At 46.6% G+C, this 17,446-nt stretch overlaps 1 protein-coding gene and 1 long non-coding RNA gene across 3 annotated transcripts; one reads left to right on the top strand and one right to left on the bottom strand.

Annotated features, from left to right (window-relative positions):
* Positions 1-3,050: 3,050 nt before the first annotated feature.
* LOC126525255 (neprilysin-like) lies at positions 3,051-9,545 on the bottom strand. Its single transcript, XM_050173284.3, has 5 exons — positions 9,431-9,545; positions 6,459-6,524; positions 6,084-6,188; positions 5,459-5,529; positions 3,051-3,208 (listed from the first exon to the last, which is right to left on the bottom strand). Exons 2-5 carry the CDS (start codon positions 6,522-6,524, stop codon positions 3,109-3,111), a joined length of 342 nt encoding a protein of 113 aa, XP_050029241.2. The 5' UTR covers positions 9,431-9,545; the 3' UTR covers positions 3,051-3,108.
* A 4,341-nt stretch (positions 9,546-13,886) lies between these two features.
* Positions 13,887-16,446, top strand: LOC140216414 (uncharacterized). Of its 2 annotated transcripts, none has more exons than XR_011893077.1 (5): positions 13,887-13,948; positions 14,080-14,259; positions 15,091-15,124; positions 15,925-15,999; positions 16,068-16,446. It is a non-coding gene; the product is annotated as an uncharacterized lncRNA (long non-coding RNA). The 2 variants fall into 2 exon arrangements; XR_011893076.1 differs by having other exon boundaries at positions 14,080-14,326.
* The last annotated feature ends 1,000 nt before the right edge of the window (positions 16,447-17,446 follow it).

Genomic DNA, 17,446 nt, shown 5'->3' with positions numbered 1-17,446 from the left:
TACTAATTGTGGCCATGTTGTCCCTGCAAATTTCTTAATCTCATCCGCCCACCTAACTTTCAGCCGCCCTCTGCTACGCTTTCCTTCCCTTGGAATCCATTCCGTAACTCTTAATGACCATCGGTTATCTTCCCTCCTCATTACGTGTCCTGCCCATGCCCATTTCTTTTTCTTGATTTCAACTAAGATATCATCAACTCGCGTTTGTTCCCTCACCCAATCTGCTCTTTTCTTGTCCCTTAACGTTATACCAATAATTCTTCTTTCCATAGCTCGTTGCGTCGTCCTCAATTTAAGTAGAACCCTTTTCGTAAGCCTCCAGGTTTCTGCCCCGTACGTGAGTACTGGTAAGACACAGCTATTATAAACTTTTCTCTTGAGGGATAATGGCAACCTGCTGTTCATGATCTGAGAATGCCTGCCAACGCACCCCAGCCCATTCTTATTCTGATTATTTCAGTCTCATGATCCGGATCCGCAGTCACTACCTGTCCTAAGTAGATGTATTCCCTTACCACTTCCAGTGCCTCACTACCTATTGTAAACTGCTGTTCCCTTCCGAGACTGTTAAACATTACTTTAGTTTCCTGCAGATTAATTTTTAGACCCACCCTTCGGCTTTGCCTCTCCAGGTCAGTGAGCATGCATTGCAGTTGGTCCCCTGAGTTACTAAGCAAGGCAATATCATCAGCGAATCGCATGCTGCCATCCAATCGCAATTATGCAGCCGTTCTCATTCCATTGTCGTTAGACAGTCGGTATTACGCATAAAAAGTTCTTACATCTACTATTTGCTGCCCAAACAAGTTATAAAAATATTGCTTCCGAGTTGGTTGTTCACAATATCACTCAAGCTGTAACTGTCACACAATCACTTAAGCTGTAACTTCTTGCTCGCTGAAGCTTTGTCATTTCCAATAGCAACCGTCAAAAGCCAGATACAGGGCCCCATACACTTCATTGTCGTCTTTCGGCGCTGAGACAAAGTCGCCTGTGCTCTTTGAACGCCAGCGGTCCGCGAGTTCCGCGGCGCCGGTGTTGCGCAGCCTGCAAAGGTGGCGCCACGCTGCGTGGCATAGCCTTCAGGCTATTTTCTTCTAGCTGGGCAGTGTGCTCTGTCATCCTGCCGTCTTTCGCTGCCTACTGTGCCGCCTTCAGTCGGGTTTCTTTATCTAGCTGGGCAGCGTCCATGTGAACCAGTGAACAGTATGACGTGGTGCGGTGTGGGCTGGCAGGGTGTGCCGTTGCGAACATGCACTCCGCCTATTTTAAGATCGTGTGCTAGTATCATCTCCAACCAATCGGCCTTGCCGGTTGCCATTTCATGCTTACATCTGCGCTCGATTGCGGGAGAGCCAACAATTTTTTATGCATCTGTTATCGTACTTTCGTCATCATGGCGTCGTGGTAGTGCCGTCATTAAGACTTCGTCATCCGTTTGTGATCCTACTGTCGCCGTCATCCCATTGTCCCCATGTCGTCGTTACACAATCATCATAACTATTGAATCGTCATCTCAATGCCGTCGTCTTCATAACTGACTTCCATCCACGCCATTGCGTCGCGTTATCATCTCTCCATGCTCTTGGACGACCTTGACAAACGAGTTTCATAGCGAAGTGGCGCGATAGGTGAATATGTCGCAAATAGCCTAAGCAACAGAAGTCTCAGGATGACCACTAAAAGTGTTAAATAAACGTGACTTCAAAGTTATGATCTTCCGTTATACAATTGCATTAGCATCGAGAGTAATCGTGAAATGAGTTCTGCAGTAACGTTTTTTGTGAGGGCTTCCTTTCACTTCTATTGAGCGAGGCCATTTCGTTATAAAAAAAAAAACTCATCAACCTTCGAAGATGCCGTCCGAGTCCAAGGACTTCGAGCAGCCACCTAAGGCCACCACAACAAAAACTGCCGGACTATTCTTTAATAAGGTTTCTTCTTCTCGTTCAACCTTCGTCGTCCGGGCTATAGTTGCCCCTAAACAAGAATGGCGTTCGTGGCAAACACCAAATAACGCTTTGCCCAAATTGACTCCCAAAGCGTGTGCGATAAGTATAATTTTTGATGCGCTTATCATTCTTTGTGAATTTCGCCCAGTTTGCGTTCGGTCGGTCACCGGTCGGACGGGTGGTTTGTCTGTATGTCTGTCCGTCAGTCAGTGCGTATGTATGTAACCTCCTTCGCTCCAACGTGGGTCACTGGATAGGCCGTTGTTAATGGGTAGATAATTATCGAATATAATGCGCATAATATGAATATTCTTTGAATGATGCGGGAAATTTCGTATGCCCGCAAATATTGAATTGTTAGATTACTTCCGCAATAGTTACTTGCGTTCCGAGTAATAAAGGGTAGTACTATATTCTTAATAGTATGTGTACGCTGGAGAACAACAAAACAATCATGAGTGTATGTCCTCAAGTTCCCAAAAAGAAATCGCCGCTGAATATAGGGGCTAAGGAAATAGAAAATGCTTAGTTTACGCATGCAATAATTATATCTGTAAGACAGGGACCTGTCCAGCCATGTAGTCTTGCAGTGATTGCTGCGAAGCGTATTGTGCAAATTTTAGCGGCTCCTGGAGGAGCTGTCATCATAAATTTCCTACGCCAGTTGCTGCAAAGCAAAATTCTATCTCATTCCTGCATTTTATCTCTGGAGTACTTATGGTGGCCGTCGTCTTGAACAGTTCAGTCAAAGCTGTTCGTGCGCAATTAATGCTCCAGGTACCCCGTGCGACTTCATGATGCCACATTTCTGTATCAGTGGTTGGAATACAGCTTCGCTGCATAGAAATGCATGTTTGAGCGATACTACTGGACTCTATCACGATTACCCAAAATGCATCACGACAAGAAAATATTGCATAAACAAGATGAAGAGGTGTGATATACTTTCACATAACACTTGTTTCTTTTATTGTTCCAGCTACTTCGTGTAGAAGGCATACACCCATGTCCTGCGGCCAGTAAACTACATGAGGAGCGTTGCATACGAAATCACAGAAGTGACAACACTTCAGGCACTTTTTTTCGCAGAATATTTATTTGAGGTTAACCTTCAAGTTGGTTTTCCTAATTCCCAATTTCACAGCTTGCTGTGCTCCTATAAAATCGAACACTTGTCAGGCCTTCCCAGGACACTCGTATCCGCGCAAACAAAGTCTTTTGACATTCGAAACGAGCTCTGCATGGGAACCACAATTCTGCAGGAATAAAAGAGTACAATTACAGTTTCAGTTCGAGAGATTCATTTCAAAAAGTAGCTGGCAATAGTGAAATGTGGTAATACTGGCATGCTCTACTTTTGAAGAACTTCAGCAGACGTGCTTTCAATTATTGTTGTTAGAGCACGAGAGTGGGCATGGACAACGCATCACATTGCTACATGTTCTGGCGAGAAACAAAGGAAAGAAAGACGAAAATGACCGCGACGCAATTTTGAGTGCTGGGGCGCTGCTGGCGTACTAACAACCTTTGTAAGGTGTACAATGGTCTTCCACAAAATCGCGGCATATATTCTCACGCGGAGTAAGTATAAGCCTTATTATTTTTTTTATTTCGGTTAAATCAACCGATTATTTTGCTGCACGGCATCGCATTCCGGTTCCGTTATTCCGGTTCCGGTTCGTTCCGGTTCAGAACCATTCTACTTTTCAGTAACGGACGCGCCCGTCTACAATGCTTGATTCTGCTGTAGTAGTGCTGTGACAGTAGCAAAGTGACAGTGTCCTGCTGCGCGAAGCCATGTCAGGGTAGGTAGGATAAAACCTTCTGATGATGACTATTCATCTATGGAGCCCCGGGGTCCGCCCGTCGACGGGCCGGGCTGAGCGGTCTCCTTAGGCTGCAACAACCAGCTCATTATCATGGTTCTTGCTTGTATTTCCTCACTGCCTTGAGTACCTCGCCTTTAGTTTCCAACCAAGGAGTTCAACCTAGACCCTAACTACACCATACTGCACTGACAAACCCCATGATCTCGAGGGCAAGCATGAAAAACAAGAGCCTGTGCGTGAGGTTTAAAAATATGGGGTTTTACGTGCCAAAACCACTTTCTGATTACGAGGTCTGCCGTAGTGGAGGACTCCGGAAATTTCGACCACTTGGGGTTCTTTAACGTGCACCTAAATCTAAGTACACGGGTGTTTTCGCATTTCGCCTCCATCGAAATACGGTCGCCATGGTCGGGATTCGATCCCGCGACCTCGTGCTCAGCAGCCTAACACCATAGCCACTGAGCAACCACGGCGGGTGCGTGAAGTTTCTTGACAGAATTGTTGTTATGCACAGTATACTCGATCAGTATCTGTTGGCAACGCAAGCTTGCAGCAAAAAAAAAAAAAAAAAAAAAGAAAAACGCCATGCCCTTTCACCCTGTGAAGAAGGATCGCCAGCGAAGCTGTGTATGTGGGCCCCCTTCAAGGCGAACTGCACCTCTTTGGGCATTGCACTATCTTTGGGATAGGGCCCCGTAAGGGCAGTGCTTAACAATGGCTTCACCTCCGCCGCAGGTCGGCCCAGTATTGCACTATCTTCGAGATCGGGCCACACATGGTTAGTGCTTAACAGCTGCTTCACCTCAGCCGCGGGTCAGCCCGGGCGTTGCTCTATCTTCTCAATTTGGTCTCTACACATTGTTGCGGCTGATGGTGGCGTTGGCAAGGAGTCCACCAAGCCCATCGACGGCTACGTGAGGTTGTAAGAATGAATGACAAAGGCTTTATTAGTTTAGTTAGGCTCCAGTTAGGCTCAAGTTGCGGAAGAACACTCCATGCAGGAGCAAGTTAGAAGTCTTCACACCAGGACCCTCTGACCCATTGCTCGAAATGCCTCCGCTTTTAATACCGTCGTCTTCCCTAGGCGAGTCGACTAGGGAATCTAAAGACGGTCCAGCAGCAAATCACAATCGTCGGAGCCATTGTGACAGCGCGCCCATGCTCGCAACACTCCACAGCCTCCGAAGCCCGATGGTTTGGAATATGCGACATCATGGCAACCTGCGAATCCAAGGTCGCCGTCGTTGTTTGGTAGCATCGGATGCCTCCCCCCCGCCTTCATCCTTAGTTCAGGCTGTCAGGTAATGGCGGGGTTGGTGGCCTTTTGTGGACCCGTCAAGAGTCGGTGTTCATGCTGCGCTGACCTCAGAATAGGTGCTGATGGAGGGGTGGTAGTTTGCCTGGCGGCAAACGTCAAATTAGCGCCTTTGTGGCGTTGAGACGTAACCCGGACATGATCGCGGAGGAACTTGCCCTTAATAGCCGCAGGCACTGCACTATCTTCGGGATCGGCCCACGTATGGGGAGGGCTTAGCGCCTTCTTCACCTCCACCGTGGGTCGGCCCGGCATTGCACTATATTCGAGACTTTGTTTCTAGACACGGACACGATCCTGGGGGAACTAGCCATTAACAGCTTCGCTTCGCTGTAAAAAAATAAAAGAAAATCGCTACTCACCGAAGCTTACTGTCTAAGCCTGTCAGGTTTAGCATATTCTTGTATTCTTTGCGCTTCGTCGTGCAGAAGTTCTGCGTAAGGAAACGCGTGCAGTGTTGAATAGGCACCTTATTCGACATGTGATACTGCATAATAAGAACTGAACTTAGGTGCAATGGTTTTAACAAAATAAACGCAAGGTGGAAACTACTGCCTATAAGAAATAACGTTACATTTGTTCAACGAGTAAAATCTTCGAATCGGCCGAATAAGAATTAGAATGGATAGGAGTACTGAGTCGTACGCTGCGGAACGAAATGCGGAATGTTGCGCGTTCCCGTTTGTCAGGTTTTGTGGTGACATTTTGAGGAAGGCTCATCAAATTTCTTTCTAAAGTGTCAGAGAAGAGCTCTCTGTTCCAAAGGAAAAATATAATATAGTAGTGCAGCACCGCATAACAATATAACTATAACCACTATGCGACTTTGCGCAATCGTGCAGGTAACATAAAACTGCACTCTAAATGTGCATTTCTCTTGCAGCGCGAAAATTGTCAGTTTTGGGAAGACAATAAAAACCGCTGTGCACATTTGTTGGTGGGCTGATGATCCCAGAACAACTGGTGCCTAATTATTTGAACACGTACCAAAGCGAACTGCAGAAAGAAGTACTGGTTTAAGGTGAGCTTCATGTCAGGAATGTTAGAGCTCACAAACTCTTCTTCGTACTTGGCCATGAATATTAGGTATCCCTGCAAGAATGTTTTACGAATATAATTATAAAGACATATTGGTCGGAAGTCAGCATCTAGTTATTCCAATGTGTTAACAATTTCTCTAGTGGTTGCTACTGAAAGCTAAGAAGCAGGTTCGAGAGGAAGGCATTTATGTGAGTTGAGCTGATGCGATAGCCACATGGCTGCCGACAGGTTACAGGTTAAGATAGCCAAAAGCGCAGCGTTTCGTTCGAAGGCCACTACCATCTCTTACATCATTATTGCTTATATTCATGCGTTAAGTACCTTGTACGCAAGTGACAGCCCACCAGACATCATAGTCAACTCCTCTAGTACCTGTGGATAATCCATCTGAAAAAAGAACAAACAAAAAACATTCGGTGAGCATAACTAAAGAGTGCACTTCAGTGGGGCGTTAGCCTACACAAAATCTAGAGCGGAAGCTGTCCAGTCAAAAGCTTGACTGAATTTATTCCTTGTAGTTCGATAAATAACCAGCACACGGAGCAACGTACGCTCCACGTGTTATTACAACTACCAGACTGCTTCCATCTGCACAAAAAAAGAAAGAAAAAGAAGGCAAGAAACATCGCATCTTGGCTGAACTTGGTTCATAATAATACAGCGGTCTTAAATTGTTTGCTGCATTTTTAGCAAATGATGTGACCGTGATTTGAAGAAAATGAAAAAAAGACTTTCTTCAGCTAAGTTTTATGTGCAATGTACGACATATTACTAGGTAAAGCCTGCCAAGAAGCGCGTGCTGCACCGCTTGTCATTAGCATCGCTGAAGTTTTTAACACAACGAAATCCTGAGTGAAAATATTTGTCAGAAAGAAATAACCGAACGTTCGGTGCATCAGAGTGTGCCTGTGGAGTGGTGCGCGATGGAGTTGTTACGAAATAATGCCGGGGGGCATGGATTACCACGTGCTTTTCGATTATATAATTTGAAGACGTTCGTTAACAAATAGTTATAAATATTGTGGAGCTGGTGGAAAGAAGTGACCAGCTACATACACGGCGTGCGTGAGTGAAAAATGCTCTGTAAGGAAGCAGGACCCGCGCGTTCGCTAATGGCTTATATTAGAACACTGCTGTTACTGCAAAAGTTCCGCATGATCCATGATCATCTCATCCAGCTGCCCAATCTTTCTATTTGTCAAAACTTAAGGAGTCATTTTAGCTGTGAGCGAATATCTTAAATTCGATTACCAATCAAATATTCCTTGATTTTGATTCGTATTCGAGTCGAGTATTTCTTTTTCGAAATGGCGCATTATTTGTTTCTTATTATTAGTCGGTCAAGCCCACTACGTTTGCCTACCTTAAAAACAACGTGAGGGTGCAGCACATACCTCTGTACTGCAGCGAACAGCCACTGCGTTAGTTTAGTGGCTACGACATTGAGCGGCTAACCTCGAGGTCACGGGTGCGATCCTCGCCGCGGAAGTGGCATTTCGGTGGAGGGGCAACGTAAAAAAAAAAAAAAAAATAACGCACTCGCGTATCATCCACCGTACGAACGGTTGAAAAAAAATGTAGTCAAAATTATTGCGCGCTCCCCTTCTGCGGCGTGGTGTGTCTCAGCGGTCAAATCGTGGTTTTGGCGCGCAAAATCGCCAGAACGTCTTTTCCTTCAACGAACGCGTGCGTTTGGTGACTTGTGGTTTTCTTGTTGGGTCTGCAATGCTGCAGCATTCATTTGAAAGCAGTTGTCTCCCATTTTCAAGCTTCTCATTTGACCGGATGTCTAGTGGCGAACAGACTTCCTACCTGTAATTAATAATGTAAATAATCCGCCTTTTCTTCTTTTTTACCTAGCGGATTTCTCGCAAACTTTGTATTTCGCTTTGTATAGAAATGTGAAATTATTTAATATAAAGAGGTCCTTTGCCTCGAATACTAATATTCTGTTCGCCTGAGAAATTTTAATATTCGAACCTCTCCCCCCCTCACCCTATCTTCTGGTTTGAACGATTCCATGCTATCATGTTGTTTGTCTCATAACCCACCCTTTTATCAGTCCAAAATTTAAATTTGCGGAATCCTATGTGTTTCTTTAGGACCCCTAGTCGCATATGGACTACGTCAATATGCAGATTATGGGTCATGTAAATTATATTATTTAGCGTATTCTGATAATAGCAATGCCATTATGTGCTCCCCGCGATCTAATTCCGCTTAAAATGGAGAATAACAAGGTTCACAAGCACGCCCACAGAAGGAGAGCAGTTAAACGAAAAGCGACTGCACTTCACTAACCGCATTGAGTCCCAGTGACACTTCGTTCAAAATCAGCCTTGAGCGCTCAATAGAAAGTGTCTTCCAAAGTGATTTTGCAGTTTTCATGCCATTGTGCTAAAGCACACGCAGCTGAGGCTATAATTGCTTCCGCTTAATTTCCGCGGCTGACATTGCTCGGGATACTGCCCTTTAGCATCCGACTAATTCGGCTCGCTATACCCGATCTAGCCTGTTTTCTGGAGCATCTGTAAAAAAAAAATAATTTTGTTACTTTATGGCAGCTTTGTTGCAGCATTGCTTTCACAGCACACGTTTGTCAAGCTCATATATGTCCAGATGCTTCAGCTTTCTTCGCTGACGTGCGCTACGCTAATCGGCGTGAATGCGTGCACTTGCGGTAGATTATTTTTTTTAACCTCCAAGGCAATAAAATAAATGGCCTTAGTAACAAAATTCACCACGAATAGATTTATGACATTTCTGTTCTTTTTGTTCTCCCTCTCTCTCTCTCTTTTGCAGCCACAGCGGACGACTTACTGTGGTGTTCAATATGAACTGCAGCGTTGTATCTGTGCTGGAAGGGTACAAAGACAGGCAGCGCCGAAATACAAAATATTTGTTCATTAAGTACCAGGAGTTGGAACGGTGTTTACTTCTCGAATTGTCCTAAGTAGGCGATGCTGTGCAGTGTTGGAGTCTCATATACCACAGGCAGCGCGTTGCAGTTTATGTTCAGCACGACTGTACGTTAACACTGCTTTTTTGCGTCAAACAAAGGATTAGAAGGCCCGCGGATTGGGGTCGGAAGCGAACGCACCCTGAGCTACCTTTCACTTGGTTGATGCGAATACAGATAGTACGTTCTGTTGTAGCGGGAAGGAATAGCAAGCGCTCGTAGCGAAGGATGAACGTGTATGCCTGAACAAAAGCAGCGTAAATGGCGGTCAAATTTGATTCAAGCACAGGGATTGTAGAAATGCGAAGAGGTGCAGTCGCACGACAAACCTCACCTGTAGTAGGGCACCTCGATCTGCGATCGCGTCAACGTTTCTTGCAGTACAGTTCACCACGTCGCTGAATTTCTTCCTCGTGTACTGTGAGTGCCAGTTCTGGATTTTCAGTCGGTCGTTAATGAACGCACCTACAGAAATTAGGGAGATTAGGAGCGGGCGCGAAAAAATTCATTGGTAATTTAGCAGTAAGTGTGAGAGAAATGCGCGAGCATTACGTCGCACCTCCTTGAGGTTCCGGATCCATGGTTTAAACATCGTACATCACATTGGAAAGTGTTGTTCAGGAGTGCACTTCACAAACGTCCTGCCTCTGTGAGGAGCAAATTGCAACTGACGGTGTTTCGGAGCAGACCAGCGTCAGTTGCGTGCACACACACACGAACGCACGCGCGCACGCGCACACACACAAACACACACACACACACACACACACACACACACACACACACACACACACACACACGCACGCACACACACACGCACACGCACACACACACGCACGCACACACCCACGCACGCACGCACGCACGCACGCACACACACACACACACACACACACACACACACACACACACACACACACACACACACACACACACACACACACACACACACACACACACACACACACACACACACACACACACACAGTGTATATAGGAGCTCAGACATTAAAGTAAGTCTCAGCTTTGTTTTGGGCGGTACACATTCATCTCCAGCGTTTGCCGGTATGTTCTACGAAGCTAAATCGCAGGAACACATGCATTTGGAAACGAAGCTTTCCCTAGTGCTGACTCTGCAATTGCGCGACAGCCACCGCCGTGGTTGCTCAGTGGCTATGGTGTTGGGCTGCTGAGCACGAGGTCGAGGCATCGAATCCCGGCATCGGCGGCCGCATTTCGATGGGGGCGAAATGTGAAAAGAGCCCTGTACTTAGATTTAGGTGCGTGTTAAAGAACCCCAGGTGGTCTAAATTTCCGGAGTCCTCCACTATGGCGTGCCTCATGGGGCTCTTGCATTGCCCAGGGGGCGCTGCGAAAAAGGTGATAAAAAGCGCCCTCTGTCCAAAAAATGGGTCGTACCAAGCTCGGTCGTCTGCTTCGGAAAGCACGTTTACTATATGGACCCGCCACTTTCGGTTGTGTTGTATCACGGCCTGCAGCAAATATCGGGCGCCGAAGATTTTTTCAGGGGTGGCACGCTGCGTAAAGGCAAGAAATTATGCAGTGCCGAATACATGTAGGCCGTTCAAGAATCAAGCGGCGAAGTTTTAGCGCGGTGTCAATCGCAAGTGAAGCGAGTCGCGTACGAAGTGGAACTTCAGGTAAGGTTTGCACGCTGCTAGATTCAGGCGCACAAACGCGAGGAAATGCTTGCTATAAATGAATCCACAGCAGCGATAAGCAGACATCATGTGTACGGAACTGCTCGAGCACATGACGGTACGCGTCGCGATGTACGAACTGCTCCAGCGCACGATCGTACGCGCCGCGACGGCAGCGGTCTTTCGACATGCCGCGAAACGGCGGGCCTCCTGCAATCTTTGTTGACTGCATGCCGCTAGACAAGTAGTTATGCCTGCACTGTAGTAGCGGCCATCTGTCCCTTTTAGTAACTGGTAATAACTGATGCAATGCATATGAGCTCGCACGTACGTGCGAATCGCGCTGCAGCGCGAGCTCGTGCACAGCTCGCTTGACGCAGCTTTTAATGACAGCGCTCGAACATCGGTCTGCTGTAATCAATACTACCTTGCTGCGCTGCCTCAACATACTGGCTTGAGGTCAAGTATGAGCACATTTAACTCTCTAACTTGTGCTGCTCGTAGTGGAGTAGTGAATTGTCACCGAATCAGCCCGACCATTTGTGGTCATTTGCACACACCTGGTCACTTCACCACTTCGCATCGGTCGAATTGTTAATTGATCGCTGTGGCCGGGTCTCGAATCATGAATTACCAGCCATGCCTGCTGCAATGTCGGTCTGCTGTCGGGACTGTAGGTGCAAAAGACAGAAATTTAGAACGCAGATAATCAAGCAAGCTTCAAGACAGGCGAAGCAGTCAGCATGGCGCGAAGTTTCGCTTACTGAGCGCGACGAACTGCAGCTATGCAGCGCGCCCGTCGCTCCACTTCGTGAGGCCTTGAAAGAAAACGGTAGAATCTGATGTTGGGATTCAGGCCTTCTTGTTCATGGCAGCCCACGACACAGAAGTAATGACGGTGACGCCTTTTCGAGGCTGGGCTAGGTCTCTCCGGATCGGCGTCACCGATTCCTTCTGCTCCCAGCATTACGGCACACGGAGAGTCCGTTTTCGTTAAACTATAGGCTGCGGCGAGCTCGCAGCGTGGTCGGCATGGTCTGTGAGAAGTGACGAGCCTTTTCGCACTCGCAACAGGGCAGAAAAAAGTGCGAATCGACGCAAAACTCGGCCTAGAAACGTGCTTCGCCACAGCCAGGGCTTAATACGACCCAAGCTGGTACGACCCAAATGTCGTTTCCCGCGCCGCCACCAGGCGCCGCTACTATACCTCAAACTCCAGCGCAAGACGCCCATAATCGGAAAGTGGTTTTGGCACGTAAAATCCCATAATTTAAAGTGTGCGACAGCATACTGGTGGGAAGTTTCGACAGCTGCGTGCGCATCACGGGCGACCTTGTTCATTCTTTGTTTATCAAAATCTGTTACTATGCTTCGTATCAATTTGCGCACGTTGTGACGCGATCGTTGAGCACATCTCAAATTCACTGTTTGATACACTCTCAGAAAAGTTTACACCCTTTGAGTCGTATCTTGCCACACAACAGTAAACATCATCTGGCTTGTACGAATTTCCTTTCTTTAACGCTGCGAGCCCGGTACCTCCCAGTAACGAACGGCGTGCGCGTTATCAGCATGACTAAGCATTACGGACACGAAAGTTGCGAGCGCGGCGTTTTCAATAAAGGAAACGCAAGCAAGGCAGGTGACGATTATCGTTGTGTGGCAGATATACACCCCAAAGCGTGTAAGCGCTTTTTTTTTTTTTTGAGAGTCTAATCGTCATCTGTCTTACCTGCATTTCGTTTTTTTCAATGCTGCAAGCCCGGTACTTCCAAGTCACGAATGGCATGCGCGTTATTAGACAGGTTTAGTTCGGCGTCCGCAGGAGCACTGCGTACGCAGCAAACCCGCGCAGGCGTCAGTGTGCATGCACAGTACGCAGGAGCACTCAGGGTATCTTGCGTGCGCCCGCAGCTTTTCAAATGCTGCGTAGCGTCCGCTGCGGGCTCAGCGGGCCGTTCTAGCGTGTCTGCGAGTGCGCGTTTTTCGATATCGCTCTTGCCGAAGATATGACTTCGGCTTGTGGTTTGACTTCGTGGCGGCTGATATTGGCTACACAGTTTCAGAAAGTGGCATATCGCGCCGCTGAGTAGCACACTACTGATTCCTACTCGTACAAGTAATCAATCCACTTCTCAACTTTCCCGTCCGGCCAACTATTGCCGTATCGTGCTCGCGCGCTTCGCTACACAAGCACAACCTCGCGCGGTGCGCACGTGGGCCGTTGCGGACGCCCAACTAAATCTGTCTATTAACGTGACATAGCGTTCTCGACGGGAAAGTAGCGAGCGCAGCGTTTTGAAGAGAGGAAACGCAAACAATGCAGATGACGATTATCATTGTGGGAGAAATATACACTCCGAAGGGTGCAACTGTTTTAGGAACGTGTAAAAATATGTGTGACCGATGGTGGTATCGAACTTCTGACTGCGAGCACAGCAGCCCAATGCCTGCACTATTAAGCAACGATAGCACGCAAGCTTCTCTAAAGGCACGTTTATAGTCCGACGTTATCGGCGCGCGGGTGAGCGTCGTTCGCGGTCAGTCACGCTGCGTCGGTTGCGCTGCGCCAGCCGAGATGCCATCCCCTCTATACTTCAACGCGCGCGCCGTCGGCTGCTATCTTCGGAGCATGCGCACAACGTTCGCCAAGTGGCGCGCCGTCCGCAAAAGCCGTCTGTGGAGTTGTGTTGGCGCCTGGTTCTTCGCGCGCAATGCATTGTGGTGCGAGAGTTCCGCCGACTCCGACGCGCGCATAGAGTTAGTAGAACAACTCTAGAGGAAAAGCTGGGCCGAAAAAGTGGGAACCTCTCGGGCGCCGCCCTGTTGCTACTGGTCAATGTGGCCAGCGCAATTACGGCCATTACTATTGAAAGAGCTGAAAACAAGTACAGGTCACCTTGGGCTTTGTCATCTAAAAACGCATACCTGATGGCTTGATGAAGGTGGTGCGTTAATAGTAAGTTTACAGAAAGCGATCGCTAAGTCCGTGACTTATGTAAATCACGATGTACGCATTTATGCAATAAAGAATGACGCGGATTTCGGTTTCGAATCTGTTTTTTGGATGCGTTGTAGTTTCGTACAGTTAAGGTTTGACATGCGATCGCGCGTCGACATCGGACGCTTTGGCACACTCGTGCCTTATGTGCCACCGAAGCCCCGACGTGCTCTGGCATATACCTTCACATGTAAGTAAACGAATGTATCTCCTTGTTGAGAATATCACGCGAGTAGGCAGCTCTTGTGGTGCATCACAATCGTTTGAGAAGCGTCACAGTAGAGCATTTTTCTACATGCGGAGCGGTCTTTTTATTTGCAGGTTTCCCTTCAGTAGGAAATTGCTGGACAGGCGGACCAGCGCACCGGAATTGTACTGACGAAGCCACAAGCAACTCAAAGAATCTGTTTAATTGTTGCACTTTGAACAATCATGCTTCTACAAAGGCCACAGCAGAAACACAGCCTGATGCCGATTTCTGTGCCACGAAGTAATCAGGAGGCGAGTGTCTAATGCGGACGAAATCGAGTGCATCGAGACTTCTAACGACAGAAAGCTGAGCTAGTTGGTAAGGATTCATTATGCAAAACAGAGGTGAGGCGTGCAGACAGGACACAAGAGTAGAGAAGTGGGCGGCGCTCGTGTTGTTTGCTTGTAAATACTCTACTCTTGTGTCCTGTCTGCACGCCTCACCTCCGTTTTGCATAACGAGTGCATCAACCCACATATATTAATAGCGTAGGCGTTTTATTAGCTGTGCAATATTTTCAACACTTACTTGCATGCCATTTCATGTGGAATATCTTTTCTGGTCAAAAATTTGTGCAGCGAATCTATTTGCATGATCGACTCCGGGCCTGTGGGACCGTTCACTTGCACTTGATGCTGAGTCTTTTACATGTACCCATAAACTGCAGATATGCACATCGGATCCATGCGAGCATTTTCAAAATTCAATTATTTTAGACAACAGGCACATATGCAATACTGACATAATCTCAACAGCTGGGACACATTTTTGTTGACCATACTCGCAGGTAAAATAAGTAGATCATGTGGACAGCTCCAGCTTATTTTCCTTAAATTAGTGTGTACAAGGGGTATGCAAAAATATTTTTTTTCTCGCGCGCCAATTATTTCGCTGTATAAGCAAGAGAACCCACCACGTTAGTGTAACGTATCTTGTACATCACACTAATATGTGCTTTAATTTACCAAGTGAGATGAGTTACTTTTATGGCTCATTCAGTCATATCACACTGCAAGCTGCATTCATCAATCTTCAATTGGATTTTGCAAATGTTTAATGAAACATGTTTCCCTTTTATGCAGATATGCAATGGCAAGCCCTTCCATGTGTTCAAAGGTAAAATTTAAGCTCTAAATTAAAGAAGACATTTCTAGTCAGAAACAAGCAAAAATGGTGAATGCAGAGTATCAGAAGCCCAAGGTACAGAAATTATGAGAAGTGTCGAATGATTTTAAGGAAAGACTCGTATTTGAAAATGCAAGACTCTTTAGTGGAGGTCAAGCAAGTCAATATAGGTAGAATACTCTGCAAAATTATGCGAGTGAGGGGATGTCAAACAATGGGTCAGGAAATGCATTGTTTTTCTGCAAAACAAAAGCTGATTGCCATTACATGTCACTTTAGCATCATGAGACTGCTGCATGATAAATTCAGAAATAAACCAAAAAACAAGACGCAAAAATAAAAAACAATTTAATGATGCTCTCTCCACACTGCGATAAGTAAAAAAAAACACATCACATCTAATGTGGACATATCAGACGCCTTGTGAAACACTAAAGGAAAAATTCAGTTTTGAGCTATGGCACTTGCCACATAGATGTGGGGGGCATTGCGCTAATAGTGATAGTTACCACTGCATTTAGAAATTGAAAGCATTCACGCAGACAAGGATGATTCTTTATATTTTTGGCTACCACTTCAGATGCCTCCACCAAGTGTTACAATGCTGCACGCAGCCATACTAAGGATCTCGCCGCAATACCTGCAGGTGAAAAGCAGAAGCAGTCAAAGTGCTGGTGTGTACTAGGCACTATGTTTGAAAACTTTTAGGCAAGAAGAGTGCAAGAAGCAGACATAGCAACTGCATTTATTTCCATAATTCCTTATTTGAATGGCCTTTTCTTTTTGCTGAGACAATGCCTACGCCTAGCCACAGCAGCTCCCTCATACAGACTCCGCAAGCCAAGAGGCCGTGGAGGCAAATGCAGGTAAGAGGCAAGAAACAATAGCACTGGTATCGACATTCACCTAATTTCTTTCTATTTCTTTCGTTTAGGCAGCCAGCACACCGCGAACAGCCACCTTGACTGCAGGTGTGTCACCCTAGTCGCCAAGGAAACATTTGAGGGAAAGCGACAGGCAATGTGAACAGCCACTTCTCCATGTAAACGATACTCTTTCTCTCGGATGACTCCTACGCCTCGCCACGCCAGCACACTTGTGCACAAAGATGCCACGGAAGCACGTGCAGGTCAGAGGCAAGAAGCAGTGGCACTGGTGTCGACATTCACCCAATTTCTTTTTCTTACGCTGAGGCAGCCAGCACACCTCGAACAGCCACCTTGACTGCGGGTGTGTCAGTAGTTGCTGTTGTACATATGTTCATAATAAACTTCAGTAAACTTGAACTTGACAATAAACTTGAAGGCAAATGGGACATTGATGCATTGTTTTTTTGAACATTTATTGTACACATACGTTATACTTTGCAGTGCTACAGAGCGTATTTTGAAGCTTCCCCCTATATTTTGCACCTTTAATTGCGTATGTGTTGTGTGGCCCTGAATGCAGTTCATGTTGTAGCAGCTACTTTGTCTGTGTATCGCACATTGGCTTAAGCTCGTGATATCCACATACTTCGCTCACATATACAAAATAAAGTTCTATGTAGTCCTCAGTGTTACAACAAAAAATGAAAGTAAACAATCCGATCGTGGAATTGTGTTTATTACAGTGATTCCTATGACAGTTACTGACAAGTTGGCAACTTGAACTGGTCAATCCGTCCATAGCCTCCTCTATTTTTCAAAAATAATGGAGGCTATGATCCGTCATGGCAAGAAATTGTATGTATACATAAAAAAGGGGGGGGGGGTATGTGTGTGTGTGTTTGTAGTGGGGGGGTATAGGATTAGGGCTGTACGAAAAAATGTACCAACACCGTCCTCTAGACCCATTCCGTTAAGGTACCGTAACAAAGCGTATTATGCATAAAGTTCACACAACCAACTCTGATATTACTACACACCCCAGGCGACGCGAGCTACATTTGCCATGACGCATTCGCGACTGCACCGGATGCCCTCCATATTAATCTCGTTAATCGTGCTCACTGCACCGAGGCAAATGAAAGATCATGGGCGCAGGTGCCTATAAAGTATCTCGACCTTGCGAGGCACTGCTGCGCGTGCCAGGGGAGCTGTCCGTGCGAACACTCCCTGGCACACACCTGCCTCGGCGGCCCCAACCTACGTACCGTTCTGCTTCGAGCTTTGATCCTACCACTGTCCTTTGGGTGCCCTGGAGTTCCTCCGCCGCCTGCTTTATTATAATCTCAGGTGCTCTCCTGAGACCCGTTTGTCGGTTACATGTGCCCTACAGCTGGATCAGTACTAATAATAATAAAAAAAAACCGCTCTAGCGTCGCGACGATAG

This window comes from Dermacentor andersoni, chromosome 3 (assembly GCF_023375885.2).
Source record: "Dermacentor andersoni chromosome 3, qqDerAnde1_hic_scaffold, whole genome shotgun sequence".
In the NCBI taxonomy this organism is placed as follows: domain Eukaryota; kingdom Metazoa; phylum Arthropoda; class Arachnida; order Ixodida; family Ixodidae; genus Dermacentor; species Dermacentor andersoni.
The sequence above is the reverse complement of the archived record's forward strand: the minus strand, read 5'-3'. Positions and strand labels throughout refer to the sequence as shown.